Source organism: Mus pahari, chromosome 4, assembly GCF_900095145.1.
Source record: "Mus pahari chromosome 4, PAHARI_EIJ_v1.1, whole genome shotgun sequence".
NCBI classification, from domain to species: Eukaryota; Metazoa; Chordata; class Mammalia; order Rodentia; family Muridae; genus Mus; species Mus pahari.
In genome coordinates, this window is record NC_034593.1 from 134,259,055 (window position 1) to 134,274,639 (window position 15,585).

General features: G+C 41.0%; 1 protein-coding gene across 1 annotated transcript in view; it reads left to right on the forward strand.

The window, feature by feature from the left end:
* Ttll7 (tubulin tyrosine ligase like 7) overlaps positions 1–15,585 on the forward strand; it is a 114,675-nt gene that overhangs the window by 31,940 nt on the left and 67,150 nt on the right. Inside the window, exons 2-6 of the mRNA XM_021195961.2 lie at positions 6,811–7,009; positions 7,175–7,306; positions 9,377–9,498; positions 10,603–10,670; positions 14,323–14,481. Coding sequence (XP_021051620.2) covers positions 6,985–7,009; positions 7,175–7,306; positions 9,377–9,498; positions 10,603–10,670; positions 14,323–14,481 — 506 coding nt within the window. The 5' untranslated portion in view covers positions 6,811–6,984. The remainder of the gene's footprint in view (positions 1–6,810; positions 7,010–7,174; positions 7,307–9,376; positions 9,499–10,602; positions 10,671–14,322; positions 14,482–15,585) is intronic.

The window sequence follows — 15,585 nt, forward strand, 5'->3', positions numbered from 1 at the left end:
CACACACACACACACACACACACACACACACATACATACAAATCAAAGTCTTATAATGCAGCCCAGGCTGGCTTTGAACTCAGTACCCTCCTTCAGTCTCTCATGTGCCTGGATTACAGGCATGTGCTGTCATGATCAGTAGTTTAGTGAATTCAGTGATTTAATGATTCATAAGCATAGCTATAGGAATAAGCATTAAACTAATATATACCCTAAAATTGGTAATGTGTGTGCACCAAATAAATATCGAACAAGGAATTCAAAGGGAAAATTAGGAAGGATTTTGTTGTGTCTTTTTCAGGCTAGGCTATGTCATAACACACTGTGTCAAGCTAAGGAGTGTCAGAGGAGCCACCAGATTTATAAGTGATGTTGAAAGTTAAGTTTTGGACAGGGAGAACTATGCTGGTGTCACATGACCCTGTGCTGATGTCATCTGTGTACCAGCGAGGCTGATACCTAGTTTGGTATCTATTGTGACTGTTCTGGTAAAGTGCATAGAACTGGTGATTTTACACCTTCTCCACTTTCCTCAGCGTCTGGAAGCATGTTCCTGAGCTGTGAGAGCTGGGTGCAAAGCATGTGCCATCCCACCTGAAAATCTCAGAGCAAGACAGTGCTTCATGTAGCAAAGTGTAGGCTGGTGCTTCAAGGATGCCTTAGGTCTATAACTCTGTGTGTGTGTGTGTGTGTGTGTGTGTGTGTGTGTGTGTGTGTGTGTGTCTGTGCATATGTGTTATGTGTGTGTCCGTGTTCCCATGTGTATATGCCTGTGTATGTGTGTGTGCATGTATGTATTATATATGTGTACATCTGTGCATTTGTGTGCCCCTGTGTACATGTGTATCATGTGTATGTGCATATATGTATGTGCGCATGTTCATGTGTGTGCATTTATGTGCATGCATGTATACATATGTGCATATGAATACACATGTGTGTGAGCCTGAGCACAAAAGTGAAATATGCACAAATTAACTACCGGCATATGTTATTTCTAGAGAACAAGTGTAACTTGTTTTCTCCCCTCCCCTTGCTTTGGGAAGATTTGAGGACTTTTTAGAATTCAATATTATATTCTTGGAGAACATGTCAAAGGGGGTTTTGACTCAATTTAAGCATTTAATACGTTACGAGATAACTTCGTTTTCTCTTACTTTAGTAACTCTGGTCACTTGATTTGAATGTCACTGAATGAGATTTGTGTTTTTTATTATGTCAAGTAATGGAAGTATAAGCATTAAAAAGGGAGCCACCTTCAGTGTATGACATGCTGTGTTAGTGGCTGCTACGTTTTTTCATGTCACACCCAGCTAGATTGGAAGGACGAAATGCTCCACAGACTTTTGTCGCTTTTGTCGTGATTGTTTTTGGGTGATCCCAAGCAAACTGTGGGAATCTGAAAAGCAAACGACAATCAGTTATGGAACTACTGTCCCAGGTCAGTGTTCCAGTGTGCACACATGTCACTTCCATTCTTCTGTTGACTTACCCTTGGCTCCTGCCAGCTATTTAGAGGTGTATGATCAAATGGTGCCTTCAGATCTATAACATTCTGTCTCCACAGTCAGCTCTAGGTTTGGGGAGGGTCGCCAGACACAAACGTTCCTGTGTTTAGAAATCAAGTGTCTTCTCCAACCTTTTTCAATGTCAATACACTATTGTTAGAACAGTTAGAGTGACATCATCTGTTGCTCACCATTTATGCAGCTGTGCACACTGAAATATATTGTCTTTTTTGTTTCTGGCAGAAACAGGAACAAGATCAGTAGGCCGCATAAGGAGTCTTCTCTGTGTGTTTTTTAAAGGCTCATTTTCATTTTAGGTGTATGAGTGTTTTGCCTGCATGTATGTGTGTGTATCGCATCTCATGTGTGCAATGTCTGGGGCAACCAAAGGAGTGCATTGTATCATCCTGGGTCTGGAATAACAAATGGTTGGGGCAGCTGTGTGAGTTTCAGTAACGCACGGGGTCCTCTGCCATAGGACCACTAAGCCTAACCACTGAGCCATCTCTCCAGCCCCATTCTGTGTTTAATTAAAGGAATGTTCTATATAAAATTAGAGGCGTTCCTTGACTTATCTTCAGTTAAGGATTTTATTTACTTTTTGGTCCATATTAACCATACTTTTCTGCAACTGTCAACTAAGGCTCTTAACTCCTGGGATTGGATTTTATTTTTTCTGCAGACCTTTTGATGCTTGGGGCCAGCTCCTACCCCCCCCCCTTCTGTAAGCCAGGCTTATCGAAGTCATTAGCGATTAGCGCTTCTTTCTTGAACACCAAGTCTAGCTGCTGTACTACGGTAGCACTCTTCTCTTTCTATGTGGGTGATGCTGCCTGTGGCCAAGCACTCAGTTTTCCTGTCATGGACCTTCAAAATATCTTCTGCACACTGTTCTTCCTGCTCCCATCACACAGCTGGAGTGATATATTGAAAGCCCTTCAATGGCTTTGCATTGCCCATGAAGTAAGATCTTGCCTGAGCTTCAAGGGCCATTTCCAATGGGGCACTTCCAGAGAAACACACCATGGCTCACGTGAATCTATCAGGGGACCTCCGTTTCTACTGATCGATTCAAAAGGTGGAGCCATGATAAATGTGTGTTAACTCACGATGACGTCAGTATCACCCTCTGGTGATTCTTCGTTCTGAAGAATGCTGGCTTCCATGTCCTCCTCCTCCTCCTCCGGAGGCATCAGACCTGGTGGCTGTCTATCTCACGCGGCTCTTAGTACCCTTTTCCATACGCATCAGTTTCTAAGCAACATGTGCGTGTAACATTTGTAGCATTTTGAACCTTATGTAAATAACGTAGTACACATATTCGTGGGCACAAGTCTGACTCTTCTGCGGTTCTTCATCTTGTTCCAGTTCACTTTGTTTCATTGCTTTACAGTATTTTATTGCATGAGTGTACCATAGAGTATTTACCCTCTCTCTCTGACGTTGATCCATTTCTCTTTTCTCTTTCCTCTATGTTTGCATCCTCTGTGACCTTTCAGATCGAGTTCCCTTACTTGAGGCCCAACATTGAGTATAATGTGTATTATTAAACTTCACGGTTGCTGTTAGTTTTCATAGTCAATGATCTTTGATGCATTTATTTTCCAGAAAATGAATGTGTTAGTCAGCCACAGTGGCTAGCTTGTAGTCGAGTGATGTGGTGCTCTCTCCATTAGCTGCCACGGGCTCACTCAGCTTTAGCACGCGAGGAGCTTTATAGGATTTTTTTCCTCTTCTGCTGAAGTAAAGCGTTCTTCTTGCCAAATGCTGTCTCCTCTATGTATTGCTTAGCCAGGAGATTTCCAAGTCAGCAGTCTGGCTGTGTTTCAGAAGATCAGCTTAAAGAATACAGGCTCCAGTATGGTATGACCCCCACTTCCTAGAATATGCCAAACCCACCGCTGGCCCTTCCAGTCCAGCTTCAGTCTGCAGCAGGGTCATGGGAGGGGGCTGGCAATCAGATGTCTTATGCCCAGACTGGAGACTATGTAGGGCAGTGATTGGCCTGAGAACATACACTCCTGAGAGCTGTGCAGGCGGTGTCGATGCTGGAATTACTGGGGTATTTTGAGCAGCACATTGCAGCCTGTATCAGCTGCTTTTCCATTGCTGTTATGGAGGATAAACTGATAAAACCAACTTAGAGAAGAAGGGGGTTATTTTGGCTTATGGTTCTTGAGGGGTAGAGTCCATCATGGTAGAAAGGAAAGACAATAGTCATAGACAGCATGATATATATATATATATATATATATATATATATATATATATATATATATATATATATATATCATATAATGGAATATATAACATATAGTGGAATATATATATATATATTACCTTTAAAAACAGGTAAAATTGATTTCACAGTGTTTTTATAGAAATTAGTCTTCTCCCCCACTGCTCCCAGCCACAACAGACCACCAGAGCTCTATGCACTGACTGCATTTTTCTGTGAGTTTAACCCAGCAGTGCTGTATTATAGAAACTTTTATACATTTTGCCACTTCTAATTTAGAATATGAAAATGATAGGCATTTTCTTCTCACAGTCCCATGGTCCGCTTTCCTTACCTAAAACTATTGCAAAGTAAGTTTTTAAAAACTCATTGTATTAGTTAATATGTTTCTATAACAAAATACCAACTATTGAATAATGTGTGTGTCATAAAAGCCCATGTCTCACAGGGTTGACATGAGAGTGTCCATACCTAAGGTCTGAAGGATGCACTCTTTACTTTCAAGACAGCATCTCGAAAGCTGTGTTCGCACATGGCATGGGAGAATGACAAAAGTGGCCAGACACTTGATGAAGCTCTGTGCATGAGAGGAACCTGTATGACCTCCTTACCTCCCCTTAGTAGTATTACACTGGGGATTAAGTTTCTCCATGAATTCAGGTAGAAATAACGTCCAAACCATAGCACACATTAACTTAGTAACAGGGGTCTACTGAGCAAGCACTGCCAGGCTCCAGTTCTGGGAACTACGAGATGAGCAAGACCTAAGATAACCAATGTCTTCGGGAAACTCACTTTCTAGATAGGTGGGTTTGATGGGATACCAATAAAGATCTCCAGAGTAGGTCAGAAGAGGAAGAAACGAATCACTCACACATGAGGCTGAAGTAGCCGTTTGTCTAGATTTTCAGTGATTGGTGGAAGTTCAAGGAGAATGTGGAGGAGGTCTCAGTCTTTGAGGCTTTGATGCATTCTGAGTTTTGGTGAGAAACCATTGGCTTAAAGTATTTCCAAGGTAAATACAACATGCCTCCATTTTTTGGAGAGTAGGCAACAGTGCCTTAGTTGCATGATGTCATAAGCATGTTTTCTCAAATTCTTTGCCTAAAATAATTAGTTAGAATTGGGAGGATACAATCAAGTCCTCCTCTAATTTGTTTGGAACTTCCACTAAATCATAAATGGGATGGGGTATAGCCTACATATGACTAGGATCATTTTAAATACTTCAAATTCCTGTGTGACTCCAAGGAACATTTTTATTCTTCATTATAAACCAAGTTGTTCATTTTATAACTTAAGTTCAGAAGTTAACAAGGCTGTTTCAGGAGCCTGGCATACTCTGGAAAGAATTGTTTTCAAACTCTTTCTCACTTGCCACCAACCTCTAATGAGACAGTGGGGCATCGCCGTGAAGGGACCTTTGTTTACTCCAGTGACAAGGTGCTAGTCACGAGATCCCAAACTCAGTGTCCTTCCTGAAGTATCAGAGAAATTCTAAACAGAACTGAACTGAACTTCAGGACACTCCGTTCTTCCCTCTGGGCAGTGACCTAGTCCGTTTCCAGCTCAGATTTGGGAGCTGGGAGATCAGTTTAGAGATGTTTACTGCAAGTTCCCTGTTTGGTTCGAGGTAGCGTGAATTTCCAGAATACAGCCTGTCTTCTGAGTATTAGCCTTGCAAGCTCCTTATTTGGCCATGTAATGTTAGTGTGGTGTCTAAAAATAGTGGAGCTGGATGGGTGAGATAGCTACTTAGGCAAAAATGAATCAAAACTCTTGTTTTATTTATTTATGTTTTTTTAAAAACTTTAAGCTGTAGTTTCTATATCTAGGCATTGTGGGAAAATGAACTGAAATTCAAAGCTTGCTAATGAGATTACTTTGTTTAACTCCTTAACATACTGCCTAGCCATCATGAGTCTCTAATCAATAATGCTTTACTAGTTTTTATAGTGAATCATACTGGAGACTGGTTTGCATTAAAATGGTACCCGAGAATGAATAGGCTGTAAGCATCCTTTAATGAGATCTCACTGTCTATAATGAATATCAAGGATCCTGGCTGAGTGAGTCAACTTGAATGTCACAGGATTTATGATAAACCTGATAATCTGGTGAAAGTTCCCCTCTTATCCTTTTGTTTAGCATACAGTTTTGATGTCTTTTCCACTGTGATTAGAGACATTTTATAGGAGTTCAAAGAAGAGAGAAGTCTGAACATTGAGACTGGGAACTAGTCAGTATAGTCAAGACCTACAGCCCCGATTCTTCCGCTGACCCTGCAGATGCCCACAGAGCAGATGGGGATCCTGTTGGGTGCTATGTGGCTGAATCAAGACACTTTATCCCATAGGGGAACATCATGTCTGTCTGTGTGCTTAAATATGATCCTCCTGTAATGAGCCTGCCTCTGTTTGTGTCTTTCAAACCTGTTCCTGTATCTTAAGGCATGGTTCAGTCTGCTTTACGAAGCTATTTCTCCCTTACCCTTGTAAAAACGAATCTCTGCCCACATTCCTTCTGCAAGTGACCCCTACCTTCATGGCTCTTTCACTGCTTCATGAGGAAAAGTGTCAGCCTGATAACAGGCGGTCACTGAAGAAGATTGTGTGAGTTCCTGGGTGGGGACTCTGGCTCTGGCCCACTTCATTTCCATCTCCACTTTACTTCTTTCTTTGCAAAGAGAGAAAATTATTTGTGCTTCTTGAGTTCAGTAAACTCTATAACACATGGATAAAAAAACTTTTCCCAATCAGGCTTGATAAAAAACAGTCTATTATAAATCTCAAGACTCTCAATGTACAATGCACAGCAGTGAATATTTACTGTTTTTATTTCTGTGTGTGATATATATATGTAAAAGATCTATGATTAAAAGACAATGACCTACACTGTTTACTTTCAGGCTGCAAAGCCACAATTTGGCGTTTTCTATATGGGTTGATAATAGGTTCACACAAACTGTTTTTAATGGAATAAATTGTCTTTTGCAAGAATGGTGTTGGCACAAGAAACATCATGAAATTCTGCCTTAAATAACTTTATTTTCGACCTTTCTAGGTAGCATCCCAGCCCAAATCTTGTGTCGTGAAATCCGAGACTTTGACCCAGATAATGTGATAGGATCTTCCTGTGATTTGGGGCCATATCCTACTTAGATGAACTCGGAACTTCCAGCTTCACCGAGCGCTTGGCACTACAGGCAGGCTTCTTGCTTGCTTGGTAGAGGTTATCATGCCATCTCTGCCTCAAGACGGAGGTAAGTGGACCGGCCGAACTGTACTAGAGTGTGTTTAGAAACTATGATTCAAGCTCTGGAGGTGTCACCGTTCATAGCTTTAACCTGCTGGAGGCCGCATGTATGTTTCAGGTCACAATGTTTGTATTTTAGTGACGACTGTTCATTTCATATTTCTTTTTAAAGTTATTCAGGGATCATCTCCTCTGGATCTGAGTACAGAATTGCCTTACCAGTGCACAATGAAAAGGAAAGTGAGAAAAAAGAAGAAGAAGGGAATTATTACAGCGAATGTTGCTGGAACAAAGTTTGAAATTGGTGAGTTTCTTCAGAATTCTGTACTTTTCATAATTGATGGAAAGACTGCCTTGGCATTAAAAACAGTGTAGAGTTCTGGAGAGACAACTAGTTTTACGTAATGGATTTTCAAATTACTTCTGTAAAACTTCTGACAGGTTAGAAGAATTCTTTTCCCATGCAGTGGGGGAAGATCTGCTTTTAAAAGGTGTTAATAGATTTCTAAACTTTCAGTTCAAACAAAGAAATGCATTCAATTAACCTGGCTTTCTCTTAAGCGAAAGGCTGCAGGTCTGGTGCACAACTCAGGATTTTTCTGTAATGTTTAATAGTACTAGCTATCTGAGCTTTGAAGTACATCATGAAAAGATTTAGATAGGTCTGATCTTATAAAGATTTGTGAATATAGAGTTTATCTTTCAACTATCTTTATGTAATCTGAAAGTGTTTGGCCTGACTAGTGTGTGGATACTCGAAGACCCTAGACTTAAGTAGCCAGCTGAACTGCCCCCATCACTGCCTGGATCTCTCCTTGTCTTGTCACCGGGGGTCACCACTTATGCCTGAAGCTCAGATGTGTTTGTGTGTCACATGTGTAGGTTTCTGTCCCTGTTGCTCCTGTCTACTGTGAGCCTGGTAGAGGAGGAATCTTGCAGGTCCTGTCACTACAGCTTTCATGTTCTATATGTGTCCAAATGGCACACAGACAGCGGAGCCCTGAGGAGGCCATCACGGCATGAATGCCTTGATGCATGTACTTGATGAAACAGGATATCAATATAACCCCAAGCTTCATCCTGCTGCTCTTAGAAAGCAGCTCTCTGACCTCATTTAGATAGTGTCTTAGTTAGGATTTCCATGGCTGTGAAGAGACACCATCACCAAGACAACTCTTATAATGCAAACATTTAAGTGGAGCTGGCTTACAGTTTCAGATGTTCAGTCCATTATCATCATGGTGGGAAGCATGGCAGCCTGCAGGAAGACATGGTGTCAAGAATTCTACACCTTGATCCAAAGGCAGGCAGAAGAAGACTCTGCAGGCAGCTAGGAGGAGGGTCTCTTCTGCACTGGGAGGGGCCTGAGCATAGGAGCCTTAAAGCCCACCCCCGCAGTGATGTACTTCCTCCAATAAGGCTATACCTCCTAATAGTGCCAATTCCTATGGGCCAAGAATGTTCTAACCACCACAGATGGTCTCAGGGCTTCTTTAGGTATATTCCAGGCTTCACTGCATATAAAGCCAGTTCTTTCTTTAACAAATAGCCAAGAGCCCCTAGGATTTGAGATCAGGATTTTTACACCTGATCAAAGTCAGCCATACAATTCCCATCACTTCTCAAATATTATCAGATCATGGTATAAAGAAACATTAAATCATGGAACTTGGAAGCATTGGCGTGTAGATACACTTTTCTTTTAGGACCCAGTATTCACTGGAACTCAAAGGTTACCCCAACTGTATGACTTGTCTTAATTTTAAACTCAAAATTTGTTGAAAGAAAAATGTCAATATACTGACTGAAACATCTGGGCTAAAGAGGAGCACATGTGTTTTGCGGTCCTCAGTGGGATCTCAAGGTTGGGAGCAGTAGAGAGCCAATCTCCAAGTCCCCTGTGAATTCGTTTTCAGGGCTTCATACTCTGAGGAAACAGAACTGACTTGGTGACAGGAAGGGTGAAAGGCCCAGGGCAGATCTGATGGTCAAGGATATTTTTACCTTTCCAATTTTATACCCAGTCCCAGGTCTTGGGTGAGCACTGAGGGTTGAGTGTCCCTGTGTAGAGTTCTGTCAGCTGTCTCTGTTTTTACTGTACTAAAGTCACTCTGTAAACCTGCTGCAAGTGCTGTGTTTTGGGACATTGCACAAGACTGTGACTAAGGCTTTTAGGTGCAACCAAGTTCAGTTCCCAGCTTCTGTGGAGAATAATTTGGTCCTAGAAAAAAGTGCCGCCACTGGTAATGAGCTTATGCTGTAAGGAGTGTGGGGGCAGTCTGCACCTGGGACACTGGATATATGCACGCACGTTTCCACTGTGAATGTCTTTAAGGTGTTCTGGCTCAGGTTTGATGTGACCATCTCCTTTCAGTTCGTTTAGTCATAGATGAGATGGGATTTATGAAAACTCCTGATGAAGATGAGACAAGCAATCTTATCTGGTGTGATGCTGCTGTGCAGCAGGAGAAGATTACAGACCTGCAGAACTACCAGGTGGGGACGGACAGCCAGCGTTGGGGGGAAAGTCACACCACTTCTGTCATGGTTTTCTTCATTTAGCTTCTTAATCTGTCCACGTATTAGCTTTCAGTTCTGAGTTCCCTGGGCAGCCTGTCTCGTTGCTCGCCGGCTGTGCTGACTCTTTGCATTTAGCCCGCATCATTTCCAAACTCAACCTTTAGCTTTTTTCTTTAAAGATGGATCAATGGGGAAAAATTCTAAAATGGTGCTTTGAGTTATGTACACCTTAAGATGAGTGACAGGGAATGGATTGTGTCTTGGTGGACAAAGACCTTATAGCATCAGCTCCATGTAGTGTGACTTTTACATCTATAGTGCAATACAAATGTGTTTAGAAGAAATGGAAAGCAAATAGAAAAACCTACAAAGGATCCAAAGCAATCGATGTTTGCTACTTACCCTCCCTCCCTCCCTTCTTTTCCCCTTCCTCCCTCCCTCCCTCCCCTTCCTCTCTCCTCCTCCCTCCCTCTCCCTCCCTCCCTCCCTCCTTTCCTTCTTTTCCCCTTCCTTCCTCCCTCCCCCTTCCTCTCTCCTCCTCCCTCCCTCTTTCCTTCCTTTCCTCTTCCCTCCCTCCCTTCCTTCCTTTCTCCTTCTTTCCCTCTTCCTCCCTCCTTCTCTCCTTCCTTCCTTACCCCCTCCTTCTCTCCTTCCCTCTCCTTCCTTTCCCCCTCTCTCCTCTTCCTCCCTCCCTCCCCTCATTCTCTTCATTGCTTAGATTCTAAGAATATATAGTAGATCAGATGGAGTAAATATTTTAAGTCCATGTTATCAATGCCTGTATTCTAGTATTCCAAAAGCAGTTTGAATATTAAATTGTTACCTATCCAACATAGAACAATTAGAACTTTATTACCTATGTAAGTTTTTTTCCAGATCTGATCAAAATTTTACAGTTTTATTCACTGATTATCATATTTTTTTAATTTCTTAAGCCACTAACCATTTAATTTTAAATCCTTTACATTAATAATTTCCAATTTATTAGAACATAAATCTCAGATATTTTTAACTGTGTTACAGTATACAAGTATATTCATTGATTCATTAAATGTTAATATTTACCTTTTTATTTTTCAGAGAATCAACCATTTTCCAGGAATGGGGGAGATCTGTAGGAAGGATTTCTTAGCAAGAAATATGACGAAGTAATCTTCATTTTCTTCTAATAGAGAAGACCTGGTCAAGCTTACGCTGTGGTGGTGCTCTGTTGTGTGAGGTTTATCCGCTTGAGTGCTCATCAGCTGGGAGAGAGACTCCGAGCTGGAGTGCTCTTAAGGGTTCCCTGGTTGTAGCCTTTCACTTTGCACAGGAGGTCACTGAGGCCCAGAGAGGTGACTTCCTGCAGAGTCCTACAACAGCTCCTAGTGGGGCTTGACCCCAGCTGGTTTTCAGGATCTGGGGATCCCTTTTTATTAGAACCCGATGGCTCTTTAGAAACAAAACGATCAATACATGTTCAGTTTCTGGTTAAGCCTCATGGGAAGTCATTTGTTGCATTATGTGCTGTGTGTTTAGTGGCTCGTAAACACCACACTTTCCAAGCACTATCCTAGATGTCCACACGCATGCTCCTAGACACACGTACCCACACTCATCAGGATTAATTTATTCTAGTTCCTGACCTCCAAGGTCAGGAACTAGAATAGTCATCCTTCAAGGGAAAAACTGGTAACAGGTGCTCAACTGTTTTGTTGGGAAAAAAACTGTAGAATTTTTATGCATTTTATATTTCTGTTGGTTAGATTTAGTTTGGCTTTTCTCTTTAGTTGGCTTGAGAATATTGAGTGACATTTGTGTAATTTTGAAAGAAAGGAGTATTCACTAGAAAACAATCATAGAACCATGCATATAATTAAAGATTAAATATTGATATTATTCATGTGTATGTTTTTAATTGTACAGTTATTCATATAATTTTGCATCTGGCTTGCACATCAAAACTAGTAATTTTTAAGTAGGTGAGATACGTAAGATACGTAAGCACATATGTAAAAGAAAGGTACCACATGGGTTGTTTTAAAGATTTTTGGCCTAGTAAAAGCCTTAACTCAGCCTAATTTCAGGTCATTGTTAAATATAATAAATGATTGTAAAGGCGCTAACGCAAAAATTACAACATTAACACAAATTTTATTTTTTTTAAAAATTAAAATAATAAATTAGTCAATATTGTCCCTTCTTTGAATTGAGATTATCTAGTTGCAAGATTAACAAACACTAAGCAAATGTGGTTGGAAATTATATTATTTCCTGCCTCATGGTGGTAATGCCATGTTTGTGTGCATACACAGGAAAGACTTAGAAAGGTGAAAGGAAGGAAAGAGGGTGAGGGAGGGGGAGGGGGAGGGGGAGGGTGCGCTGTGATGTGTACATACTTGTGTCTGTGGGTGCACGCTTCTGCAGATCAGAGTGGGAGACTGTATCCTCCTCTGTCACTCTCTGCATCACCTCCTGCAGACATGTCTCTCACTGAACCTGGAGCTGTGCTATGGGTACTCCCAGTGATCCTCCTGCCTCCACCTCCCTGTAGTACTGGGGCTCTCAGTGCGTATATGACTGGACCTCAGTATTTACTTAGGTTCTGGGAATTTGAAGTCATGTTCACATGCTTGCTCACCCTTATCCACTGACCCCAGCTCAACGTCACTTAAACACATACACACATGCACATACACACACCATAAACACACACACACACACACACATACATACATATTACACACCTCACATACGTATTCCCCACAATACCTTATACATATATACATACATCGCACATACCATAAAACATACCCCACATACCACACACACCACACATACAAACACCATGCACACACAATCATACCACACACACCACATGTACCACACATACACACTATACCCCCCATATCACTCCCCCCACATACCACACACATATTATACACATACATATCACACACAGACCACATACATACTCCATGCACAGACGAACACCATACATATACTACACATACCACACACACAGTACACTCACAAGCACATCACACACCACATATCCATACATTATATACACACAAACATATACCACACATGCATATACTCACATCACACATACACGTCCCCATACACACCACATACCTACAACACACCATACCACACACACATGCAGACACCACACATACATACCATATACCACCCAACACCACACACACATGCATGCATACACATATATACATTGCATGCCACACACATATACATAAGCATACACAGACACATACATATACATCACACCACACACACACACATATACATCATACCACACACATATATACACACATGCACATACATATGTATCACACACACGTACACACATATATATCACACCACATACACATACACACACATGCACACACATATATACATCACACCATACACACACATACACACACACACACACACACACGCACACACATCCCAAGAACATCTTTGGCAAAGATCTTGGCATGTGTTAACTGTGTGAATGTCCAGCAGTTTCGCCCACTGGTGATGTTCTTCTGCACATTCTCTTCTCAGAGCTTAACCTCTGCTGTCTCCTGAGATTGTATTTTAATTTGAGTAACCTTATTTGCCGACTGTACTCATGATCACTACATATTTAGGAGAAAATAATGTTCTTTTGAAAATACTTTCTTAAAGGCTGGAAACACGCTGTTAGGATTAAGGTGCTCTCCCAGAGGGACACAGGTTTGAGTCCCTGTCTCCACATGGCAGCTCACAACTCCAGTTCCAGGGGATCTGATGCCCCCTTGTGGTCTATTCTGGCACCAGGCACATAAATGGTGCACAGACAAAATGTGCATCTATGTTTAGTTAATAAAGTTTAAAAAGAAAACATTGTATTTAATAATATTTAAAAAAATCATTCTTCATTTTCATTTTTATTTGGAATTGATTGATAAGTATAAAATACTTAACATTTTGGATAAATCAAAAAGAAAACATTTTTTCAGACCTGTGTACTTGTACAAATTTGTAATCCTAGCTACTTAGGAAGATGAGACAAGAGAACTGAGAATTCAAGGCCTGTCTGGACGACTAATGAGCCTCATTTTCAAATACAAACTACAAAGCAGGCAGTGCGCATGCTCAGTGATGGAACACTTGCACGTGGGAGGCTTTCTGGCCAAGCTCCGGGACCTCCACTTCCCCGCCAAACAGACGCCTTACATTTAGCAGTGCCATCAGGTCAAGGATCACAATAGGTGGCAGAATCCTAGCAAATGCAAGAGAATCAGAGGACATACTGTGGACTCGGAGATTCAGGTGCTGCCTCAGAACAGTGGATAGAAAGAAGTCAGGAATCACTGTCTGTGATGATGTAGGGGACTGGAACACCAGGGATAAATGGCGGTATAAATTATAGGCTTCCGGAACCTTCCACGAGAGCTAGCTGGCACTGACACTGGTTTAGCCTGCCCTTGTGCCTTTGGTCTTTGTCTTGTGAGCATAGCCTGTCTGTAAGTCCACTGGAGGAAGAGGTGGGGCTACCTCACCTTATAGCACCAGGGCCTAGCACAGCGCACACTCAAATAAGTATCCATTGAATTAAAATGTAAGCCAGTGTATAACGGAGCAGAAATTCTTGTCTCCTTATTCAGTTGATATTTGGTTTGGGCTATTTCCTAGTACATTTTCTTCACAACAAGTAAAGCAACAAATGAAAGGAAAAAAGAAAACCAAGTCTTCATAGTATAACTGCTACAGAAGTAAGATTTACTTAGTTTGAATAGAATTTATGTTTCTCTTGCTTCTGACTCACAGAATGATCAAGTCTCGGCCTATGGATTATACGTTTGTTCCGCGAACATGGATTTTCCCTTCTGAATATACTCAGTTCCAAAACTATGTGAAAGAATTGAAGAAAAAACGGAAGCAAAAAACTTTTATAGTAAAACCAGCTAATGGTGCAATGGGTCATGGGTAGGTTCATTTATTTTTCCTGGAAAATATAAACATTGCGAAATGAGAGAAGATGTGTGCACTATTACTTACACATGATTATCATACTGGAAAAGCAATGTGCTTCTAACTATCATGTTCTTAGGACTACATCTTCTGAAAGACTTTAGTCATCCAATTAAAGTGTAACCAAGACTTGTGAGACTTTAAAGAAATAATCACGAACATGGGAAAGTTTATTTCCTTATTTATTTATAAGCACGATGCATGCCTATAGTAATTTCAGTACTATTGGATAATAAGGTAAATTGCTGCAGTACAGCTAAATTAGCTTGGAGAACAAAGTAGAAGAATTGTCATAATGAGAATGCTTGAGGCAAAATATGTATAGCCTTGCTTTATAAATAAATGTTTTCCTTTGGTAACCATGGTAACTGAACAGAGGCTGCACAGGACACATTTTTAAGTAAACACGCCAAAGAGCTAGACAGTTTATTCAGGAATAGAACACACAATGTAACAGTTTTGAATCTCTTCACTTATGTCTGGTTTGCTCTAGAGCATTAGAGAAAGTTGGCTATTTTTTTAAAATCAAAATCCATGTGAGTTATTTGAAAATTTTTTAATTTAAAATGCTATAGTGCAAGAGATCCTTGGAAATGCTAGTTGTTGTTTTTTGTTTGTTGTTGTTGTTTTTAGAAAACATTTAACTTGTGAGCATGATGCACTGATTCAGTCATACGTTATGTTTAAGCTTGTTCATGTACACGCTAAGAAGAGTGTTAGTAAGTGAGGATTTTGCACCTGTTGATGAGTGGCATGTGGGCTTCCTGTCACCTGTGAGTGCAAAGGAAGGTGGAGGAGTGGTGAGGGTGGGTCTGTGGTCCTCAATTTTTGTGTTTAATAAATGCTTATGAATATTAGTAAAATATATTTGATAGCAATGCAGAGACAATGGGAAACATTATGGAAAGGACACTCCCTCGAGAGTGGGATTATTTGGTACATCGTCATACTGAATGGGCACAGGAGGCTTCCATTACCTGCTGACTAGATCCACTTCCTGACTGCTACGTCTAGTGTTCTGTTACTGAAAGTGGGCTACCGAAGGCTCCAGCTACCATA